Here is a 25,562-nt window from a genome sequence, read left to right as displayed (position 1 = left end):
TCAGCAGAGCAAGAGCCATAGGTACTATTGTTACCAAACTCCTCTTTGGAAAACTGATGCCTTGAAGAGCGAAACGTGCGTTGGGGATTTAAATTTTTTGCCTGACTCCAATAATGGGTACGGTGGTCTCTCCTTTTACTTGTCATTATTTTTTTTTAAGTAATATCAGATACTTTGCGACCACTTTGGTCACCACTTTGGGAGACTCCACACATATACTTAGACATCTGTTTATATGTACTCTTTTTATCAGCAATTGATACCTGTTTTTTGGTTTTTGTTTTTTTTGCTTCTTTCGGTTCAATAAAAAAAAACTTTTGTAATCATTAAAATAAATCTTTTTAACCACTCAAACTCCAAGTTATTATCTTGTGTGTACTAGATTATAAATTTGATCTGAGTTCACCATTTCCTCTTCTATTGTAATCAGCCAAAAAATTAAATCCTCCTATTCCTTACAATGGAGCTGTCTTTCTGATATCTGTTTACTGTACAATCATTGCGTTTGGCAGACAGATTTTTAAGCACGTCAGATTAATTTTCTGGCAGATGAGACAGTTTTTTATCAGATCAAATGGACATTTACACAGGCCAATTTTGGTCTGATTGGACAGAAGAAATTAGTGAATCGATTTGCGAACCCTGATCCTGCCCACGTCAGTGGTCTGTGATTGCTGAACGAGGAACCTGTGAGCTGCCTCCCTCCTGCCAGAATCCCTGGCGCCTTTCCTGATATGTGGGGCAGATGTCATCGTTTCGGCGTGAAGACTCCCAACCGGTGGGCAAAGCCACTAACATGGCTGCTCAACCTGGGTCATGCAAATCACCTTGCTCATCTCTATTAGAAATTAGTCAGATATTTAATGTGTAAATGCACCTTTACACCAGACACGGGACTGTTAGAAATGTATTGGGGGAAATCCTGCTAGCATTGCAGATGGCAGATTAAAAGAAAACGATAAATACATGTGTGAAACCTACAAATGCATGTAAAATGCTTGTTATAAACCAACTTGGTACCTTCCAAAGCAATTGGTGGTTATATTAAAGTCAAATTGTGACATAATCAATAAAATGAGAATAATCATGAATGTCCAGTATTGAAATATCTATTAAATCACTCAAAGCGACAATAATTTAAAAAATGAACCTATATACCTATAGCATCAGGGAATGTTTGATAGATAGATAGATAGATAGATAGATAGATAGATAGATAGATAGATAGATAGATAGATAGATAGATAGAACACCCACTGATGCTGCAGGTGACTACTTATGTTTTATATGTATATATACATATAAAACACCCACATACATATATAAAAAACACCCACTGGTGCTGAGGGTGTCTACTGTATACATGTTGAAAAAAAATGTGATTTTACCCAAATAATATGTCTAATAGGGGATATAACTTAAGGAATTGGGACAAGGACAGCATCCATCTCGTTGCAAGGACCAGATGTTGTAGGCATCATAGATGTTGCTGCGTAAACTCTCTGCAGATCGAATATAATATATGATGCAGAACTGCTGTGCTAATTCTCTAAGGAAAATGAAAAAATGAACCTGTCTCTTTCATCTTCCAAGAATTTCCATTTGCCTGTAAAGGTTGATGCAATTTCAAGTCTAATTGTCCACTCCCCACCACAGCGCTTCATCTACCTCCATACACGACTTGTCATTTAATCCTATAACTCTACATGCAGATGTGGAGCTGAGATTAGGAACTTCAGAGCAGATATTATTTTTCCATAATTAACCCTGTAGAGTAAGGTTTGAGAAACAACCCCAGTCCATTCCCATCCATCACATCACATGCGGCTAGCTACACATTACTATAAGCTATACTAGTAATTCTGGGGCTAAAAGAGTTAAGAATTTCATTTGATGGTATAGTATATCCTTTAGGCATTTCCTGCCTTTGAAGTGGGAGAGAAACAATTGCAAGTTCCTTAAGTCACAAGTTAAGAACAAGGTTGCATGAAGTTACTGTTTCCCTTTGCTTATTGTTGTCTAATTCTCACCTGCTGTTGGGAATGTTCCCTGTATGGCTTCTATCTCCCCGATTTCGGTGCAGACCCCTTGTCCATGCATAAGAGTATGCAGGGGTCTTTCAGAACCTTTCGTAGGGTAACAGCGAAGCCCTGAGCCACATCGGGCAGTGTAGACCCCACATGGCATCCCCTTTTGGAGGGCGCAGGTGGCACAGCAACCGCACCCTGGTTCTTTCACCAACTCCAGGCACCCAACAGGGTCCAGACAACGAATAAGCTTCTCCTGTGAGCAAGGGGGGCACTGTATGGCTTCATCAGCCACTCCAAGAGATGCCAAAGAGATAAGGATCAAGGCAAGGTGGCACTGCCCCAACATTGTATTGTGTGTGGCTAGCCGGTAAGGTTAAAGGTGAATGAGAGGGTATAGTGAGGGCACAGCTGGCAGCCTGGTTAAGAGTTAGCACACGGGAACATGAAATGATGTAGTCTTAGCTGTGCTGCTCTCCATAGCAAGAATGAAGGGGACTGAGGTTTTACTGCACAGAGCAGATTGATGTGGACTTTATACTGGCTGTAAGCCACTCCTATCTCGAGTCCCACTGCTTGGAGAAAGGGGGAGAGAGCGAGGACTGGGAGTGAGAGAGGGACAGCGTGAGATGTAGGAGAAAGGAGAGAGGTAGAGTATATTCGTATGTAAAGAAAAAGCTGACAGCAAATATAATGCTTCATATACAGAGCCAATAAACCGTTTTCACACCCACAATGCTTTTTTTCCCAGGTTTTATTGTGTCTAGTAAAAATAATGGAAAGCATAACTATTCACGCCCTTAATTAGGCAGCGGCACCTTTGGCAGCCTCGAGTCTATAAATAGATCTCCATCAGCTTTGTACAAGGATGCTGCAGTTTTTCATTCAAGAAGAAATTTTTGCACTGTTCAAAAAAGATTAAAAGGGTTTGTTCACTGCTGGACAACCCTTTATCAAGGACTACAGTTATCAAGGACTACAGTTGCTGCAAAAAGTAAAAAAAACTTCTATATTCATTGTAAGGTGCACAGGGAGGTAGTCACGGACAAGGGGCTGCTGCGTTCCCACAAATAAACAGTGTCCTGATTTCCGTGTGCTGTGAGGGTGGTGCATTGCAATCACATTTCGGTTGCAGGCCTCCTCTGTCTCTACGATTCCGGATCCAGTATCATCTGCACACAAATCAGGGGACTGTCATGACTCTGTTTTAGGGTGTCCCAGGACCAGGGGATCCTTCCCTCCTCCTAACACTAGGAGGCGCCCTAGCTCGCCCTGCTCCCCGGATTACTTCTAATGGTCAAGATGCCAGGGCCATGTACCTTGCTTTAGCTCCTGAATCTGCCCTCAGTCTGTACCCTTCTCCTACACAGGGTAAAGGGGAGTAGTAGTATACCGTAGTACGTCAACCATACTAACAAAGTAATCTGAACAGGGGCAATGAAAAATACCAAATATACTTACTCATACAACAGAGGAATGCATCGGGGAGTGAGGGATGGGTTAAATCAAAATAAAAAACGAATTATCACACACTCAAAACTTAGCAACAGTCACAGATAAATCCACTAGATGCCTTCTCCGATAATAACCACTAACAACCTGCAGCCATATGGCATAAGCTACTCTGACAATGAGTGCTAGCCAAGGTCCAGATTCTATAGGAGATGGGAGTGGCTAACAGTGAACTGCTGAGAGCCTTAATGCAGGAAAGCTTCCAAGAGCTCTCAACTAAGCAGATTAACCCCTGCACTGTTGAAAAAAATTTACACTGTTTAATATGAAGGTGAAGTGCTTCTACTCAGTGCAGGAGTAAGAGAAATCATATGCTGAGGTCTTCTAGCTCCTCTCTGTCAAGGTACACCCATGACAGGGACACTCACTTCTTAACAAACAGTTCAACTTTACTTAGCATCTTGAGTTCAATTGCAGTTACAGTACAGTACATTTGTACGTTCTCTGTTCCACCTGAGCTATCCCTTCGCTTAATGGCTCCCTCAGCCCTTGAGATACTGTGTCCAGCTTCAGTTTCGATGAGTCCCGTCCCATCTCTCTCATGCGTTTCCCTGTATGGTATCCACTTGTTGAACGGGAAGAAGACACGCTTCCATGTGCCTAGTTTGGGCTGTAGGTCCGGGACGTGATATGAATGTCTGCTGAAGACAGTTGCCGATGTTCTCATACTGCCAAACAGTCCGTAAGTCTTGTGTTCCTCCCAGCCCTCTGGCCTTGAACTTCTGCTAACACTTGATCTCAGATGTAATCTCCAACTCTCAACTGTCTGACTAAAACCAGGAATTGCTGACCATATTAACTGACCTTGCCACTTCCCAAGCAGGGGCTGATCCCAAACAGATAACTGTATCCTATCCTGTTCAATTTACTTTCTACTTCCTATTTCTAGTATGCCCACATCTGAATCTTTCCCCTTTCTAACTTAATCTTTACGTTCTATTCTATACCTATGTCCTATACATAGCCCAGTACTTTCCATATATATTATACGTAAATCACATTATATATTTATCACAGTTCATTACATGAACTGTGCACATTGGTGCCTATAATACTCTACGCAGTTCCACATATTAATACAGTCACAAAAATACAATAAAACCACACACTTTGTACAAACACTGTTTTGAGAGTGAGAGGCATATGACAGCCCCTGTCTGCTAGGGCTGGCGGAACACACCAAATAAATATAAAGATAGTAATAAGGTGCGTTCGCAGCCTGGGGTCCACCATGTAGGGAGAGATGTTAACTGCTGCTCAGTAATGGCGGACACTATATGGCGGTACAATACCAAACACACACGGGTTAACCGTCACCTGGTGTGTACTGCAGCGAGCCCTGTTAATTCACAGAGCCGCTAATTAAATTTAGAGCACAGAGTGCGCGCAGCGCCGCACTGGCGAACGCCACTAACCAAAGTTGACTAAGAGATTTGGTGCACTGAGTGCGCGAGACATTGCACAGGCAAACGCCAAATCACCCAATTCACATACACAACCAGAGGGAAGGGGATCATTAGGAGCTTTCACCTGAGACATACACGCACACACACCACAATAATAGAATATACTAGCGCATGGCTGTGCGGCCGTGTGATCCTTTTATAGGTGCAGCCTTCCAGGACTTTGCAGATGGCCCAATCCGAGCTGCTTGAGGACCTGAGCATGTGACCTCCAACCTCCCAGGAGCGTCTGCTCGCTGCTGACTAATGCTTGTTTGCTATAGCTGGACCTGTGCAGATAGCAGCAACTAAACGCACAGCATCAGCCAGAGCAAGACGCTGGGACCGAAGTATCTGCTGAGAAAGATCCTATGCGGCTGAGGAAGAATGGGAGACCACAGGGGACATGGCTCGAGATTCCCGCTGTGCAGTGGCGGTAACTCAACCCCCCTCCTTGGGCCTCGCTACACTCAAATGCTGCAATGAGCTGAGGAGCCCAAATGTGCTCTTCCAGTCCACCAGATAGAACTTTTTGCCATGTACCACCGTGAACCCAACAATGGCATTCACCTCATAATCATCCGCGGACGAGCCCGATGTCCCGGGAGATGACTTAGAAAACCGGGACATGTGAACGGGTTTTAAGAGGAACACATGAAAGGTTTCGGTGATACCTAGGCATGGAGGAAAGGCCAGATGATAGACCACAGGGTTGACCTGTTCCAGGACCTTGAAGGGACCTATGTAGCGAGGAGCAAACTTAGCGGACTCAACTTGCAGCCTGATGTTACGGGCGGAGAGTCACACTAAGTCGCCAGGGGCAAAAGTAGGAGCGGGCGCCGATGCGCATCGGTGGAGACCCTTATTCTCTCCTTGGAGGCCCGGATGGCATCCTGTGTGGTCCCAAATGTTACGTGCCTCCACCTCCCAGTCTGCCACCCTAGAATCGGTGAACGACATGGGCATAGGCACGGGGACACGCAGATGCTGGCCATAATTAAGGAGGAATGGGGTCTGCCCAGTGGAGTCGGCAACGGCGTTGTTCAGTGCAAACTCTGCCCACGGTAGCAAGGATGCCTCGTCTCTACCAACCCATTCGGCTCAGGATGGTAAGCCGAAGAGAGATTTAGCTCTGTGCTGAGCAGACGACAGAGCTCTCTCCAGAACCGAGATGCAAACTGGGGAGCCCGGTCACTGACTATTTTGTCAGGCACGCCGTGTAGGCAAAAAACATGTTTGATGAACAACGCCACCAAAGCCCGTGCTGAAGGTACCTGTGGAAGAGGCACCAGATGCATCATTTTAGAGAGATGGTCGGTGACTACCCAGATAATGGTGCAGCTACGGGACTTGAGTAAGCCCACCACAAAGTCCATCCTGACCATTTCCCAGGGCCTAGCTGCCACCGGCAGATACAATACAAAAAAACAGCAGGCCGCTGCTGAGGAGATCAATTCTTGGCGCAGGAGACACACACCCGAATATAGTCTCCGACATCACGGGCCATATGTGGCCACCAGTACGCCCTCACCAGGAACTCAGATGTCCTCTTAGTCCCAAAATGTCCACCCACCCTGGACGAATGAGCCCAAGAGAGAACCTCCGGTCGAAAATTAGAAGGGACAAAAGTCTTACCAGGAGGCACAGACTCTAGCGAAACTGGGGCCACAGTTCTCAGGCTCTCTGAAGGGACAATAAGCTGAGTCTCCTCTCCCTCCTCAGATGACACTACGGAGTGGGAGAGAGCATCAGAGAGAGAGTGTTCTTCTACCCAGAGAGAAAATGGAGGGTGAAGTGAAATTGGGAGAAGAGCAGGGACCATCTGGCCTGACGAGAGTTTAGCCGCTGGGTGGTTTGCAAATACACCAAATTTTTGTGGTCGGTGAATACTTGGAAGGCCTCTAGGAGGTGTCTCCACTCCAAAAAGGCCAACTTCATTGCTAACAACTCCCTGTTCCTGATGGAATAATTCCTCTCCGCCGGTGAGAAGGTCTTGGAGAAGAAGAAGCAAGGATGCTTCCGACCTTGAGCATCCTTCTTGAAGAGGACAGCTCCAGCACTGACGGAAAAGGCATGCACCTCCGTAATAAATGGTTTATCAACATCGGGGCAATGTAAAATGGGAATGCTAGCGATGTGTGACTTAATAGAGATAAAAGCCTTGGAGACCTCCTCCGACCATAATTTGGGATTAGCTCCCTTCTTGGCGGGGGCAACCAGGGGAGGTACCAAAATTGAGAATTGGGGAATGAACTGGCGATAAATGTTAATGAACCCCATAAAGCGCTGTACCGCTTTAAGAGAATGGGGCTCCTGCCAGTCCATCACAGCCTGTAGCTAGGCAGGATCCATGGCCAGTCCCTGGGCAGAGATGATATAGCCCAGGAAAGGCAAGGACTCCTGCTCAAACACACACTTCTCCAACTTGGCATAGAGGGAGCTTTCACCTGAGACATACACACTTGCACACACACACACCACAATAATAGGATATACTAGCGCATGGCTGTGAGATCCTTTTATAGCCGCAGCCTTTCGGGACCCTGCAGATGGCCCAATCCGAGCTGCTTGAGGACCTGAGCATGTGACCTCTGACCTCCAATGAGAGATCATCTCTCGGGTATCCTCAGATGGAGAAAAGCAGGACTTAGGCTACGTTCACATTAGCGGCGGGCGCCGCAGCGGCGCCGCATGCGTCATGCGCCCCTATATTTAACATGGGGGCACATGGACATGCGTCGCACTTGCGTTTTGCGCCGCATGCGTCGCTGCGGCGCCCGCGTCCGGGCGCAGAGGACGCAGCAAGTTGCATTTTTGCTGCGTCCAAAATCAATTAAAAAAAGGACGCATGCGGCGCAAAACGCAGCGTTGTGCATGCGTTTTGCTGCGTTTTTGTTTGCGTTGTGCGCTGCGGCGCCGACGCTGCGGCGCACAACGCAAATGTGAACGTAGCCTTAGTCAGCTCACTGCTGACTAATGCTGATTGCTATAGCTGGACATGTGCAGGCAGCAGCAACTGAACACACAGCATCAGCCTGAGAAAGACGATGGGACCCATGTCTCTGCTGAGCAGGATCTTCTGCAGCTGAGGAAGAATGGGAAACTGCAGAGGACATGGCTCGAGATTCCCCATGTGCAGTGGTGGGAACTCAACACCTAACACTGTCACACCCTTACATCATCTCCAGGACTGATGCTGATGCTCACTCTCAGCCCTCTGTCCACCCACCCCTCCTGGCACAGACAATGTCACATACCTGCTGCAGCCAGTCAGCCACCACTGATAAGCTGTAGTCTTCATATTTTTGTGAACCGATAAACATTAGGTAGATATAACAGTGGTTGCCCATCTGAAATGGGAGCAATAATACCTATTAAAAGCAAATGGCAAAACGCAACTGCTACAACATAGTTATTAAGGTTGAAGGAAGACTTTAAGTCCATCTAGTTAAACCCACAGCCTAACCTAACATGCCCTAACATGTTGATCCAGAGGAAGGCAAAAAAAACCCATGTGGCAAAGAGTAAGCTCCACATTGGGGAAAAAAATTCCTTCCCGACTCCACATACGGCAGTCAGACTAGTTCCCATAACATAATTTAGCATATACAGTAATAGTACATATTTTGGCCTTAATATAATATTTGCATAGGAAGAATTTCTTTTTTATCCATTTGGTACTGTATCTCCACTGCAACAGGGTACACAATAAGCCATAGCAACCAGTAAAGGAAATATCAGTTCTGCATAGTTTAGTGGATAGGAGTGGGATTCGGGAAGCACTAGTCTTTGAAGATGCGAACTCGGCTTCAGGAAAATGGCCGCTGCGATCTCCATCTGCGCACGCGCGGCATCCCTCAGCCATTTTCCTGAAGCCCCGGGAAGCAGAGCACTCCATCTGCGCACGCGCGGCCTCAGGAAGATGGCCGCCGCCGATAAACCGGTGAATAGCGCAGATCACGCTCTTTTTCTGCCGCTGCGCAGTGCATTCGGCTGTTGCGCATGCGCGAACCACTACGCCAACGCCGGGAAGAAAAGCAAGGGGTGGGGGAGAAACAGCGATTTCACCACGCCCATTTGACCAGACCAGCGTGATTGACAGGCGAAAACGGCGACTTTTGTAAGGTATTTCGGCAGCATAGGTGGGGAATCAGGGGACAAAAAATACACTATTGTAAAGCACAGCTCAGGCCCTATTTAACGGTATTTTTATCTCATACTGAAAAAACGGGGTGACAGGTTCCCTTTAATTGAGACACAGGTCTTGTGAGCTGTGTTTCTTCAGACTGTGGCAACTCCCCCTAATTCATAATTATGATGGGCTTCCATTTGAATTATGTGATGGGAGCATTTTTATCAAAGTCTTGGAGAACCTATTCAATTTTTGCAAGGATATGGAAGTCAGGATTGGACTGGAATTAAAGGGGTTTTCCAGTTTTGTGTACTGCATGTGAGGGAATCATATTGTGTCAGGGGGACAAAGTATGGATATTGTACTGTGTGGTGGAAATAGGGGGCATCAGACTGTGTGAGAATCATAATGTGTTGGGGGTGATTGTTAGGGCATCACATTGCGTGGGGGGGAATATTGGGTCATCATATCATGTGGGGGCATCATTCTGTGCATGGGTAAATGTTCTATGGTGGAAGTTTACTGTGAGTGGGGAGTGTACTGTGAGGGGATCATACCATGTGGGGGGCTATGGGCACATCATACTGTGTGAAAGGATTAGTTGGAGAGGGATCATGATACTGTGGGGGACCTCATACTCTGTGTGTGTCGTATGTGGGCACCATCATATTGTGAGGCATCATACTGTATGAAGTGGGCATGAGGGCATCATACTATGTGACGGGCTGTGGTGGCATAGTAGTGTGTGTTTGTGCAGCACCATTCTGTGTGTGAAGGTAATGTAGTACCATCATACTAAGTGATGGATATTGGTGGCCATATATGGTACAGGAGGGGCCTGTATGGGTAATCATACTGTGGGGGGGGGGGGGGGGGCAGTGTGGAAGCATCATACTGTGTGGGGAGATGTGAGGGCATCATGCTGTAATTGGGGGTTTGTGGGCATCATGCTATGTATCTGGTGCAGTGAGGGCCTTTTACTGTTTGTAGTTGAACGTCCTGTGCCAGTATCATACTATATGAGGCATAATGTGAGCATCATATTGTGTGTAAGAGGCTGTGGGACATCATACTTTGTGGAAAGGGATTTCTACTGTTGGGGTGTAATACTGTGTGTTACGTAGATCTGGAGTGTGGGGATTCTACTGTGGTTTATCCTACTCTGGGAGGTGGCACAAAACCAATGGATGGTATAACATTTATCATGGAGCATGAGGTACTTTGTTAAAATTGGTGTATTTCAAGACCAGTCAGTTTATCACGTACAAGTTCTATCCGTGTTTTTACGTTTAAACTCATCTCATACCTATAATAATCTATGGAGCTGTTCACATGTCTGTGGAGCGCCCCCACGTAAGGGCAATGGGGTACTCGGCATCGGGTCCTTCTCAGTTCTGGGGATGTCACGGTGGCCCGACCCGGTCCGTGGCCCTTTGAGGGGCGTCCAATTAAAGGTGTAGTTTGTACGGTGTTCGTGACGCCACCTGTGTTATTCGGTCAGGGTGACCGACGCTGCTTAGGGGTCCGCTGAGGTGATGTTGTAGCAGCGAGATGGTATACCTTCCCACAGGTGAAGTGTGTCCCCAGGGCTTCCCAGAAGTGTAGGTAGTAATGGTGGAGGCGCAGGGAATAACGAGGACACAAGGTTGCAGTCTCTTTACCTTTTACTGCAAGCTTCAGCATCCACAGTCCAGGGTACAGACCACAGGGTAGGCAGAGTCCGGCCGGTCCGAAGGCAAATCCAGAGTCCCCCTATTCAGGTGGAAATCAGTAGCCATCCTACTAGCGCCTGTGTGTTGTAGTCCCTCCCTGCTGAGCAACTCGGTAAGGTCCTCACAACTTTCGTGGATGTTTCTGATGTCTTCTCTCTGTCCCCCAGATGGTATGGATAGGACAAACCCGTATGACTGGGATGGCCTGAGGCTTGTTTATAGGGACCCTAGAGACGCCCCGACCCCCACAATTTGCCACCGTGTCTTCTTAGGTATTAAGGTCGGGCAGCCAACTTGGAATTGACTGTCCTGCCGGTCTCTGAAGTAATGCGTAGAGTCAATTACTCACTCAGTGTTCCGGCCACCGGCTACACGCCACAGAAGGAGGCTGCCGGTCTCGGGGCAGAACTCCTCCCGGTGTTTTCTCCTTGTGTTGTGACTTTGTTTCTCACTCTCTACAACACAGTTCGCTTCGTGTCCTTTCTTTGGATACTGCCGCACATGGGGCAGGCGCAGCTCCGTAGCTTTCTATCCTGCTAGGCCTCTGTCAGGATCCCATCCCTGACAGGGACCCTCTGTCTGCAGCTCAGATGTTCCTCCTTCTCCCCCTGTTGGCCTGACAGGTACTCACTGGGTCAAACCCAGGCAGCGTCTGACTAACTTTCTATCCAACCCACCAGTTTTACCCTTCTGTGAGGAGTCCCCTACTAGATAGGAGCATGGCTCCCCCTGGTGGATTGGAGTGTGAAGTGTGGTGTATGTGTGGTGATACCTGGAAGGATGGACTCCTTTATTACCTTCAGACGTAATATCACTCCCCCTGGTGGAAGAATGATATTACTGCAGCAACCAGGACTCTGGGGCGCTGCATCTGTCATTGGAGGGCCAAGTGGCAGGGGTGTATCTATGGGGGCAGCAGACTGGGCATTTGCATCTGGTCGCATCCAACAGGGTTGAGCTGTTGAGCAGGTGTATGCAGAGGTCCAAGGTGTCTTCCAGGGGGTGGCCTTTTGCCGCCCCCAGGAGTAGGATTCAGCCATTCTCTGAGCTTTCTGTGAAACTGAAAGCCAGCACTGAGAGCATGTAACACTCCATGCACTCAATTGTACTCCCGTCTTCCAAGAGCTAGTACAATTAAAGCTCTTCCAGCACTTCCGAAGTCAGGGCAATGTCAGCAGTGTGATCAGGTCATCATAAGAGGGACAATGTGGGGGATCATATTTTATGCAGAGAGCATAATGTCAGGGACATTATAATGGCATTGTTATTTTCAAGGGCACCATTTTGTGTGCGCTGCAGAAGACTGAAGAAGATGGAAGTCTGCAGAGACAAGCTGTGGAAGTGAAAAGTCATCATGGTGTCTGGACTAGGCAGAGACAAAAGTGATGAGAATTACTTCAATCAGAAAAGATGACATGTTTAAGTTACCTGGATGTAACTGTTTATTTGTGCTACTGCCTGCATCTTATCAGTACTGTGGTTCCTGTGTGGTCCACAGCATGATGATGGCAGATAGTAACAACTCCCAGTGTCTCCTTACCATTGTTAATGACATACTGGAAATTGTAGGTTCATGAGATACAATAATATATGGGTGTGACCTGCCATTCTATTTGATTGCGTTTCTAAGTTTGACAATGTATTCATGTAGTCATGTATTATGGTGGTTCTGGTAATATATTCCTGTACTATTGGTGGCCCTGAGCTGAATTTCTCAACTGTTGGTGGATCTAATGATGTGGTCCAGTACTGATGGTGGTTCTGGTGATGTATTTCTGTACCGTTGATGGTTCTGGTGCTGTGTTCATGTAGTGATGGTGCTTCTAGCAGTCTGGTGATATGTATTGGTTCTGGTAATGTATTCATGTACTGATGGTGGTTGTCATGATATATTTCTATAATGATGTGGATACTAGTGATATATTTCTGTATTGATGGTGGTTCTGGGTCTGTATTCTTGTACTGATAGTAGTTGTGATACAGTATTTCTGTACTGTTGGTATTTCTGTTGCTGCATTCCTGTACTTATGATGCTTCTGGTGATGTTTTCATGTACTGATGTGGTTGTGATACTTTATACCTGTACTGTTTGTGGTTCAGGTGTTGTATTTCTGCTGTGTTGATAGTTCTGTTGCTGTATTTATGCATTATTATTATTGGTTCTAATCCTGTACACATGTTACAATCCACAACTTGTCAGATAACGTGATAAATGGCTATGTTAATAAAGTATTGTGTCATCTGACATGTTAAGAATTACTACATCTTTATCTATGTTTGGAACAGTAATTAAATAGGTAAACACTGTAGCATACCCAATCCTAACAGCATGTGATATACTAATTGTGATGATTCGGCTCTGCTTGCTGGTTTCAGTCACATGACCACTCATATGCGATTTTCATACAGTGACGTGCAAACTAGCTTCTCTCTATGAAGCAGAGGCTGTAGTTTTTCATTAAACAATGGGAGAATAAGGGAGAGAGCTAATCGTCACATGAGGGTGCTAAGCTGAAACTTTGCCCTGGGTGCAGGAAAACCTATATTTGCCTCTGCTAAGTGGCCACTACTGTTCTGAGTCACAGATCATACTTGCTAATACAAGTCTATGGGTCTGTGAAAAAAAGGAGCATCTCTCAGATATTAACCGCGTGCCTTCAGATTTTCACTGTTTGTAGAAGAAGCTTGAAAAATTGCCAAAACACTGTTGACATTTTGCATACAAGTAAAATGACTAAAGTCTGAATGAGCCATCGTGCTGAATTTAAACGTCTTTTTTTTTACTATCCGTATACAGACCACACAGCCTGGACCGACCAAGGATCTTCCGACCCATGGTCAGTCCAGGGAAGACCCATGGTCAGTCCAGGCATTGTGGTCCACAATGATTCTGAATTCAGCATAAGTCTGCACAGTGTGGACTGTGGGACATGGATAGGATGGGGGTGGTCTCTCATTGTAAATGAATGTCAGGCAGAACAAATAACAGTGACCAGGTGTCGGAACAAACAACCCCCACTAAGCTAATATACCTAATGTGACAGGTAGGTGTCAGACAGCTACTTTCTGTTTCACAAACTCAATGCAGGAAAAGTCTAGAGTAGAAACAACTGAGTTTAAAAAAAAACACTGAACCCAGTACTGCACATAATGAGCTCTATTTAGCTTTTCAATTTGCTTAAAAGCAGCCTTTAAAGGTATTGTCCAGCTCCAACAAAAATCTAACAATTCTTCCTGGAAGTGATAATATCCAGATATTGGATTATGTGACCACTGAGGCCTGTGATTGGCTGCAGCAGTCAAGTGACTGGAATGGTGAATCATCAAAGCAGATCCAATGATCTGGTGTAAAGTCACCTGACTGCTGTAGCCAATCACAGACCTCAGCCAGGAATTGCAGATATAAGAGGGATGATTATAGACAAACACTATACGGTTATATGAATAAGGGCTAAGGATGAAATCCACAAAGAATGAAGATTAGTTAAAAGTCGCTAATCCTGTATTAGGGTACGTTTACACAGGACTTTTTTGCTGCTTTTTTTTGCTGCTTTTTTATGCTAATTTGGTGCGGTTTTTTTGTGCGTTTTTGGTGCGTTTTTTGGGTACGTTCACACAGGACTTTTTTGCTGCAGATTTTTGCTGCAGATTTTTGCTGCTTTTTTATGCCAATTTTCAGCTGCTAGGACACCTCACAATGGCTCTTCACACCTCACTACCAGGAACTCCCTCACAATAGATCACAATCAGGACACCTCACAATGGCTCTTCACACCTCACAATGGCTCACAATGGCTCTTCACACCTCACTAACCACACCCCTAAGCTCTTGGCTGTGAGATCCCTTCCTGCTGGCCATGATTTTCTGCACAAAAAACACAGCAAATAATGCTACATGCGTTTTTTCAGCGTTTTTGCAGCGTTTTTTTCATCACCCATTCAAGTCAATGGGTGAAAAAACACTGCAAAAACGCAGCAAAAACGCTGAAAGAAGTGACATGCCCTATGTCCAAAAAAAGCAGCAAAGCAGAAAAAACTGATCAAACAAAAAACCAACGTGTGTGCATGAGATTTCTGAAATCTCATAGGCTTTACTGGTACTGTAAAAAGCAGCTGAAAATTAGCATAAAAAAAGCAGCAAAAAAAAGCAGCAAAAAAGTCCTGTGTGAACGTACCCTTAGGCCTCATCCAGACCACGTAACAATCTTACCCATACAAGTCTATGTGTCGGTTAGAATCCCGGCCAGCACAAGGATGGCATCAGTGTACAATGTACTGCCGGAATTAACAATGGATAAAAGAAGTTTTGCAATTTATTTGTTTTTTTATTATTTATTTTACGGATTGTTAAACCTGGCTCACTGACCGAACAGCAATGAAACTCAGATCCAAACACTGTTGAACAACAGTCCTTGTTTTTCCATACAAGCAAAATCACAGACCTTTGAATGAGGCCTTGTCGCTAGCAAATCTACAGAATTTTTTCCCTCGTTTTTCAGTTCAGTAAATATATAGTAAAATGGTGTAATTTACAACTATAACTCACTCTGCAAAAAATAAGCCATCATACGGCTATGAGGACTGAAAATATAAAACGCTAAGCAAAAACGAAAAGCAAAAGTGAAAAAAATTGCCTGGTCCTTCAGAGGTTAAAAACAGGCCAATTGTTATTACAAGAAGTAGCTCACTATAGTTCTAGAAACACCAGGAACAGTCTTGGTTGCACATACCGCAGGGAGTGATGAAATGCAAACCAAAGATCGCTATTCTTAACATCATAGAGGAAAGCCATGGTGGCAAAAAGGTAGCTGTCGCGTCTGGTCCCTTGGGTCTGAGGTGCCCAAAAAGTCACTGTGATGTGTTATACACTATGTGGCCTGTGTTATACACTATGTAGCCTGTGTTATACAGTACGTGGCCTGTGTTATACAGTACGTGGCCTGTGTTATACGCTACGTGGGCTGTGTTATACACTACGTGGGCTGTTATATACTGCGTGCATGGGCTGTTATGTACTACGTGAGCTTTGTTATATGCTACGTGGGCTGTTATTAACGACGTGGCTGTGTTATATGCTATGTGGGCTGTTATACACTCCGTGGGCTGTGCTATATACTACGTGGCTGTGCTATGTACTCTGTGGGCTGTGTTATATACTACGTGGCTGTGCTATATACTCCGTGGGCTGTGCTATATACTCCATGGGCTGTGCTATATACTACGTGGCTGTGCAATATACTACGTGGCTGTGCTATTTACTACGTGGGCTGTTATATACTACATGTCCGGCCACGAACAATCAGCGACAGGCGCAGTCCGGCCGCGAATTGGCATGAGATTTGAACCACGCTAAGCTAATTGGTCACGGCCGGCCGAATCCTGTGTATTCAATGTATTATTCTAAAATCTTCATAAATAAACTACATACATATTCTAGAATACCCGATGAGTTAGAACCGGGCTACCATCTAGTCTATATATATAATTGCCTAAGGGGTACTTCCATCTGTCTGTCTGTAACTTCCGTAATGGAAATCCTGGGTCGCTGATTGGTTGCGGCCGGCCAGCTGCGACCAATCAGCGAGATTGGGGCGGGAGTAAAACACTGCTTCACTTTTTACTATTGAAGCTGCCTATGCAGCATCAATATTAAAAACATTGAATGTTAAAAATAATAAAAAAAAACCATTATATTCTAACCTTCCGAAGTCCGCCGCAGCCTCTCTCGCTCCTCCGGTTCCAAGAATGCATTGCGGCAATGACTCGAGATCACGTAGCGGTCTCGCGAGATGATGACGTAGGGGTCTCGCGAGAACGCTACATGATCACGGGTTATTGCCAAAAGGCATTACTGGGAACAGAGCGACGTGAGGAGCATCGGTAAAGGCCTTGGCAGGATCCAGGGGCAGACGGAAGGTGAGTATATAACTATTTTTTATTTTAATTGTTTTTTTTAACAGGGATATGATGCCCACATTGCTATATACTACGTGGGCTGTGTTATGAACTGCGTGGCCTGTGTTATATACTACATGGCTGTGCTATATACTACGTGGCTGTGCTATATACTACGTGGGCTGTGCAATATACTACGTGGCTGTGCTATATACTGCGTGCCTGTGCTATATACTACATGGCTGTGTTATATGCTGCGTGGGCTGTGTTATATACTGCATGGGCTGTGCAATATACTATGTGGGCTGTGCTATATACTATGTGCCTGTGCAATATAGTACATGACTGTGTTATATACTACGTGGGCTGTGCTATATACTACGCAGGCTGTGCAATCTAGTATGTGGGCTGTGCTATATACTACATGCCTGTGCAATATAGTACGTGGCTGTGTTATATACTGCGTGGGCTGTGCTATATACTACGTGGGCTGTGCAATCTACTATGTGGGCTGTGCTATATACTATGTGCCTGTGGAATATAGTACGTGGCTGTGTTATATACTGCATGGGCTGTGCTATATACTACATGGGCTATGTTATATACTATGTGGCTGTGCTATATACTACGTGGCTGTGATATATACTACATGGCTGTGCTATATACTACGTGGCTGTGCTATATACTACGTGGGCTTTGCAATATACTACATGGCTGTGCTATATACTGCGTGCCTGTGCTATATACTGCGTGCCTGTGCTATGTACTACATGGCTGTTATATGCTGCGTGGGCTGTGTTATATACTGCATGGTCTGTGCAATATACTATGTGGGCTGTGCTATATACTACGTGGCTGTGTTATATACTGCGTGGGCTGTGTTATATACTGCGTGGACTGTGAAATATACTACGTGGCTGTGCTATATACTGCGTGCCTGTGCTATATACTACATAGCTGTGTTATATGCTGCGTGGGCTGTGTTATATACTGCATGGGCTGTGCAATATACTACGTGGGCTGTGCTATATACTACGTGGCTTTGTTATATACTGTGTGGGCTGTGTTATATACTGTGTGAACTGTGCGATATACTACGTGGCTGTGTTATATACTACGTGGTCTGTGCTATATACTACAAGGCTGTGTTATATACTGCGTGGGCTGTGTTATATACTGCGTGGGCTGTGCAATATACTACGTGGCTATGCTATATACTACGTGGGCTGTGTTATCTACTACGTAGCTGTGCATTCTAGAATACCCAATGTGTTAGAATCGGGCCGCCATCTAGTATAGAAATATATTTATTTATTTATTTATTATGGTATTGAAAAAAGGAACATTGCCAGCAGTAATAAATATTTCTAACACATCCTAAGTTTTTAACATTAGGTTATTTTCCGATGATACCTTCCCTTTAAGTTCTTTCAGCAGCCGATCCATTTGTTTTCCCTGGAGATATACCACCACTGTAGGAGCCTGTCAGTGGCTCTATCATATTGAATATACGAGCGCATGGCTATGCCTACCCATCCTGTTTAGGGAGAATCAGCAGAGATAGATTTGAGACCTTTGCTTCAAAAAGTTAATTACCGTAATTCAGAAAATTAAGTTTTTCTCCCCAAAAACATTGCAATTACACATGTTTTGTTATACACATGTTTATTTTCTTTGTGTGTATTGGAGCATCACAAAAAAAACAGGGGAAAAAAAGGCAAATTGGACATATTTTCACCTAAAACTCCAAAAATGGGTCAGACCAAATTGTTGGCATCCTCAACTTAATATTTGCTTTCACACCTTTTGGAATAAATAACTGCAATCAATTGCTACCTATAACCATCAACAAGCTTCTAACACCTTTACAATGGTCATCTTTTGCTATCTGCTCCAGGTCTCTCTTATTTGAAGGGTGCTTTCTCCCAACAGCAGTTTTAAGATCTCTCTACAGGTGTTCAATGGGGTTTAGATCCGGACTCATTGCTGGCCACTTCAAACCTCTCCAGTACTTTGTTCCATCTATTTCTGTGTGCTTATTGAAATATATTTGAGGTCAATGTCCTGCTGGAAGACCCATGATCTGGGACGCAAACTGTTGTGAATTCTGCTCTTGGGCTCCCTCCGGTGGTTATAAGTGGTAGTGCTGCTGTCTTTGGATCACAGCAGTCAATAGGTGTGTCCACTTATTGCAATTCTGACTGGGCTATTTAGTCTTGCTTGACCCTTTGGTTAGTGCCAGTTGTCCATTGTTTCCTGGAGGATTCACTTCCCTGCCTGGTCTCTCTTGCTTGCTGTTCATTTCAACAAGATAAGTGCTGGCTTTGTTTTCTGCAGTCCACATGCTGTGGGCCTCATCGTTCTAGTTATTTTCCATGTTTTGTCTTGTCCAGCTTGGTCTGTATAAGGATTTGTTTAGCCAAGCTGGTATCTCTGGAGATGCAGATATACCCTCCATGCCTTTAGTTAGATGTGGAGTTTTTGTATTTTCTGTGGTGGATATTTTCTAGTGTTTTAATACTGACCGCATAGTACTCTGTCCTATCCTTTCTATTTAGCTAGAAGTGGCCTCCTTTGCTAAATTCTGATTTCAGTCTGCGTATGTTATTTCCCTCTCTTCCCACAGTCAATATTTGTGGGGGGCTGTCTATCCTTTGGGGAATTTTCTCTGAGGCAAGATAGTTTTCCCTTTTCTATCTCTAGGGGTAATTAGTTCTCCGGCTGTGTCGAGATGTCTAGGGAGTGATAGGTAAATTCCACGGCTACTTCTAGTTGCGGTGTTAAGTTCAGGGTCTGCGGTCAGTACAGGTACCACCTTCTCCAGAGTACGTCTCATGCTGCTCCTAGGCCACCAGTTCATAACAGTACAACTGGCCAACAATGAGTTAATTGCATCTCAGAAGAAGGAAAGGAAAGTGCTGAGCCATTTTTTTTCTGTAGTCTGTTGTGCCTTCTCTTTCCTCTTTACCTCTGGGTGGTTCAGGAGTTTGGCGCTGGTATGGACGTTCAGGGATTGGCTTCTCGTGTGGATCAGCTTGCTGCTAGAGTACAGGGTATTTCCGATTATATCGTTCAGACTCCGGTTTTAGAGCCTAGAATTCCAACTCCTGATTTGTTCTTTGGAGACAGGTCCAAATTTTTGAGCTTTAAAAATAACTGTAAACTGTTTTTAGCTCTGAAACCCCGTTCGTCTGGTGATTCCATCCAGCAGGTTAAAATAGTCATTTCTCTGCTGCGCGGTGACCCTCAGGATTGGGCGTTCTCCCTGGAAGCTGGAAATCCTGCTTTGCTTAATGTAGACACCTTTTTTCAAGCGCTAGGGTTATTGTATGATGAACCTAATTCAGTGGATCATGCTGAGAAGACCTTGTTGGCCCTGTCTCAGGGTCAAGAAGCGGCAGAATTATATTGCCAGAAATTTAGAAAATGGTCTGTGCTGACTAAGTGGAATGAGGATGCCTTGGCTGCAATTTTCAGAAAGGGTCTTTCGGAATCTGTTAAAGATGTTATGGTGGGATTTCCCACGCCTGCTGGTCTGAGTGATTCCATGTCTCTGGCCATTCAGATTGATCGGCGCTTACGCGAGCGCAGAGTTGTGCGCGCTGTGGCGTTGTCTTCCGAGCGGAGTCCTGAGCCTATGCAGTGTGATAGGATTGTGTCTAGAGCGGAACGACACGGATTCAGACGTCAGAATGGGTTGTGCTTTTACTGCGGCGATTCTGCTCATGTTATTTCTGATTGCCCTAAGCGTACTAAGAGAATCGCTAGTTCTGTTACCATCAGTACTGTACAACCTAAATTTCTGTTATCTGTGACCCTGATCTGCTCATTATCGTCATTTTCTGTCATGGCATTTGTGGATTCAGGCGCCGCTTTAAACTTAATGGACTTAGAATTTGCCAGACGTTGTTGGTTCCCTTTGCAGCCTTTGCAGAATCCTATTCCTTTGAGGGGCATTGATGCTACACCGCTGGCTAAAAATAAACCTCAGTTTTGGACACAGCTGGCCATGTGTATGGCGCCAGCTCATCAGGAAGATTGTCGTTTTCTGGTGTTGCATAATTTGCATGATGCTATTGTGCTGGGTTTCCCATGGTTACAGGTGCATAATCCGGTATTAGATTGGAAATCTATGTCTGTGACTAGTTGGGGTTGTCAGGGGGTTCATTGTGACGTTCCTTTGATGTCAATTACCTCCTCCCCCTCTTCTGAAATTCCGGAGTTTTTGTCAGATTTCCAGGATGTATTTGATGAGCCCAAGTCCAGTTCCCTTCCACCGCATAGGGACTGTGATTGTGCTATCGACTTGATTCCAGGTTGTAAGTTCCCTTAGGGCCGACTTTTTAACCTGTCTGTGCCAGAACATACCGCCATGCGGAGCTATGTTAAGGAATCTTTGGAGAAGGGACATATTCGGCCATCTTCTTCACCATTGGGAGCAGGGGTTTTTTTTGGTGCCAAGAAGGATGGCTCCTTGAGACCCTGTATTGATTATCGCCTTTTGAATAAGATCATGTTCAAATTCCAATACCCTTTGCCTTTGCTTTCTGATTTGTTTGCTAGGATTAAGGGGGCTACTTGGTTTACTAAGATTGACCTTCGAGGGGCATATAATCTTGTTCGTATAAAGCAGGGTGACGAATGGAAAACTGCGTTTAATACGCCCGAAGGCCATTTTGAATACCTTGTGATGCCATTTGGGCTCTCTAATGCCCCATCTGTGTTTCAGTCCTTCATGCATGATATATTTCAGAATTATCTTGATAAATTCATGATTGTATATTTGGATGATATTTTGATTTTTTCAGATGATTGGGAGTCTCATGTGAAATAGGTCAGGATGGTATTTCAGATCCTTCATGATAATGCTTTGTTCGTGAAGGGGTCTAAGTGCCTTTTTGGAGTACAGAAGGTTTCTTTTTTGGGCTTCATTTTTTCTCCTTCATCTATAGAAATGGATCCGGTTAAGGTTCAAGCCATTCATGATTGGATCCAGCCCACTTCTGTGAAGAGCCTTCAGAAATTTTTGGGCTTTGCTAATTTTTATCGCCGCTTTATTGCCAACTTCTCCAGTGTGGTTAAACCCCTGACAGATTTGACGAAGAAGGGCGCTGATGTGGCGAGTTGGTCCTCTGCGGCTGTTTCTGCCTTTCAAGAGCTTAAACGCCGATTTACTTCTGCCCCTGTGTTGCGTCAGCCGGATGTCTCCCTTCCATTTCAGGTTGAGGTTGACGCTTCTGAGATTGGGGCAGGGGCCGTTTTGTCTCAGAGGAATTCTGATGGTTCCTTGTTGAAACCGTGTGCCTTCTTTTCTCGGAAATTTTCGCCTGCGGAACGCAATTATGATGTCGGCAATCGTGAGTTGTTGGCTATGAAGTGGGCATTTGAGGAGTGGCGTCATTGGCTTGAGGGGGCCAAGCACCGTATTGTGGTCCTGACTGATCATAAGAATCTGATTTACCTCGAGTCTGCCAGACGGCTGAATCCTAGACAGGCCCGTTGGTCTCTGTTTTTCTCCCGTTTTGATTTTGTGGTCTCGTACCTTCCGGGTTCTAAGAATGTTAAGGCGAATGCCCTCTCTAGGAGCTTTTTGCCTGATTCTCTTGGGGTCCTGGAGCCGGTCGGCATTCTGAAGGAAGGGGTCGTTCTTTCTGCCATCTCCCCTGATTTGCGACAGGCTCTTCAGGAGTTTCAGGCCGATAAGCCTGATCGCTGTCCAGTGGGGAAATTGTTTGTTCCTGACAGATGGACTACTAAAGTGATTTCTGAGATTCATTGTTCTGTGTTGTCCGGCCATCCTGGGATTTTTGGTACCAGAGATTTGGTTGGTAGGTCCTTTTGGTGGCCTTCTTTGTCACGGGATGTGTGTTCTTTTGTGCAGTCCTGTGGGACTTGTGCGCGGGCCAAGCCTTGCTGTTCCCACGCTAGTGGGTTGCTTTTGCCTTTGCCGGTCCCTGAGAGGCCTTGGACGCATATTTCTATGGATTTTATTTCGGATCTACCGGTTTCCCAGAGGATGTCGGTTATCTGGGTGGTTTGTGACCGGTTTTCTAAGATGGTTCATTTGGTACCTTTGCCTAAATTGCCTTCCTCTTCTGATTTGGTTCCGTTGTTTTTTCAGCATGTGGTTCGTTTGCATGGCATTACGGAGAATATTGTGTCCGACAGAGGTTCTCAGTTCGTTTCTAGGTTTTGGCGAGCCTTTTGTGCTGGACTGGGAATTGATTTGTCTTTTTCTTCTGCGTTTCATCCTCAGACAAATGGCCAAACCGAGCGAACTAATCAGACTCTGGAAACTTATTTGAGATGCTTTGTGTCTGTTGATCAGGACGATTGGGTGGCTTTCTTGCCATTGGCCGAGTTTGCCCTTAATAATCGGGCTAGTTCTGCTACCTTGGTTTCACCCTTCTTTTGTAATTCTGGTTTTCATCCTCGTTTTTCTTCAGGGCAGGTGGAGTCTTCTGATTGTCCTGGGGTGGACTCTGTAGTTGACAGGTTCCAGCAGATTTGGGCTCATGTTGTGGACAATTTGGTGTTGTCTCAGGAGGAGGCTCAGCGTTTTGCTAACCGTCGTCGGTGTGTTGGTTCCCGGCTTCGGGTTGGGGATTTGGTTTGGTTGTCTTCCCGTCATGTTCCTATGAAGGTTTCTTCCCCTAAGTTTAAACCTCGGTTTATTGGTCCTTATAGGATTTCTGAGATTGTCAATCCGGTGTCTTTTCGTTTGGCCCTTCCGGCCTCTTTTTCCATCCATAATGTTTTTCATAGATCTTTGTTGCGGAAATATGTGGTGCCTGTTGTTCCATCTGTTGATCCTCCTGCCCCGGTGTTGGTTGATGGGGAGTTGGAGTATGTGGTTGAGAAGATTTTGGACTCTAGTTTTTCGAGACAGAAACTTCAGTATCTTGTCAAATGGAAGGGTTACGGCCAGGAGGATAATTCTTGGGTTTTTGCCTCGGATGTCCATGCTACTGATTTGGTTCGGGCCTTTCATCTGGCTCGTCCTGATCGGCCTGGGGGCTCTGGTGAGGGTTCGGTGACCCCTCTTCAAGGGGGGGTTACTGTTGTGAATTCTGCTCTTGGGCTCCCTCCGGTGGTTATAAGTGGTAGTGCTGCTGTCTTTGGATCGCAGCAGTGTCATGATCTCTGCAGGCAGAGATCATAGCAAGCCTATAGAGGGACAAGCTCTCGGAAGATGGAACTATACTGACCATGAACTAAGCCTGCCGCGCAACTAGAAATAGCCAGGTAGCATTTCCTATTTATCGCTAGATGCCCAGCTCTGGCCTAAGACCTAAATAGCTAGCAGAGGGAAATATAAGACCTGGCTCACCTCTAGAGAAATATTCCAAAGAAGACAGTAGCCCCCCACATATAATGACGGTGAGTTCAGATGAAACTACAAACGCAGCAGGAAAATAGTCTTAGCAAATTTGAGGTCCGCTTACTAGATAGCAGAAGACAGATAGTGTTTTTCTGCTGACCATGAAAGTATACTAACAAAACACCATCCAGAGATTACCTTAAACTCTGGCATTAACTCATAACGCCAGAGTAGCAATCCCTGATCAACGAGAGCTTTCCAGACACAGTAACAAAACTTCAGCTGTGAACTGGAACAAATAGGCAAAACAAAACATGGACAAAAGTCCAACTTATCTAGTAGTTGTCTAGAAGCAGGAACAAGCACTGAGAGGCATCAGATAACATTGTTGACCGGCAAGAAACCACCAGAGAAATGAGCTTAAATAGCGACACCCACTACTGATGGAACCAGGTGAAACAGGAAAGAGGATGACAAGTCCAATTCCACAAGCGGCCACCGGGGGAGCCCAGAATCCAAATTCACAACAGTACCCCCCCCTCAAGGAGGGAGCACCGAACCCTCACCAGATCCACCAGGGCGACCAGGATGAGCCCTATGGAAGGCACGAACAAGATCAGAAGCATGAACATCAGATGCATTGACCCAAGAATTATCCTCCTGGCCGTAACCCTTCCAGTTGACCAGATACTGGAGTTTCCGTCTGGAAACACGAGAGTCCAAAATTTTCTCCACAACGTACTCCAACTCACCCTCAACCAACACCGGAGCAGGAGGCTCAACTGAAGGTACAACAGGTACCTCATACCTGCGCAATAACGACCGATGAAAAACGTTATGAATGGAAAAGGACGCAGGGAGGTCCAAACGGAAAGAAACAGGATTAAGAATCTCCAATATTCTATAAGGGCCGATGAACCGAGGTTTAAACTTAGGAGAAGAGACCCTCATAGGGACAAAACGAGAAGACAACCACACTAAATCTCCAACACAAAGCCGAGAACCAACACGACGATGACGGTTGGCAAAACGCTGAGTCTTCTCCTGGGACAACTTCAAATTGTCCATAACCTGCCCCCAGATGTGATGCAATCTCTCCACCACCGCATCCACTCCAGGACAATCCGAGGATTCCACCTGACCGGAGGAAAATCGAGGGTGAAACCCCGAATTACAGAAAAACGGGGACACCAAGGTGGAAGAACTGGCCCGATTATTGAGGGCGAACTCCGCCAATGGCAAAAAAGCAACCCAACCATCCTGGTCAGCAGAGACAAAACACCTCAGATATGTCTCAAGGGTCTGATTAGTCCGCTCGGTCTGGCCATTAGTCTGAGGGTGAAAAGCAGATGAAAAAGACAAATCTATGCCCATCCTAGCACAGAATGCCCGCCAAAATCTAGACACAAATTGGGTACCTCTGTCAGAAACAATATTCTCAGGAATACCGTGCAATCGGACAACATTCTGAAAAAACAGAGGAACCAACTCAGAAGAAGAAGGCAACTTGGGCAGAGGAAC

General features: G+C 45.4%; 1 protein-coding gene across 1 annotated transcript in view; it reads right to left on the bottom strand.

Moving 5' to 3' along the window:
- The window catches only part of IGFBP4 (insulin like growth factor binding protein 4), a 59,742-nt gene extending 57,197 nt beyond the window's left edge, over positions 1 to 2,545 (bottom strand). Inside the window, exon 1 of the mRNA XM_077252413.1 lies at positions 2,031 to 2,545. Coding sequence (XP_077108528.1) covers positions 2,031 to 2,376 — 346 coding nt within the window. The 5' untranslated portion in view covers positions 2,377 to 2,545. The remainder of the gene's footprint in view (positions 1 to 2,030) is intronic.
- Between the last annotated feature and the right edge of the window lie 23,017 nt (positions 2,546 to 25,562).

The sequence above is a fragment of the Ranitomeya variabilis genome, chromosome 4 (assembly GCF_051348905.1).
Source record: "Ranitomeya variabilis isolate aRanVar5 chromosome 4, aRanVar5.hap1, whole genome shotgun sequence".
In the NCBI taxonomy this organism is placed as follows: Eukaryota; Metazoa; Chordata; class Amphibia; order Anura; family Dendrobatidae; genus Ranitomeya; species Ranitomeya variabilis.
Note: the sequence above shows the minus strand (reverse complement) of the source record. Positions and strands in the feature narration are given on the sequence as shown.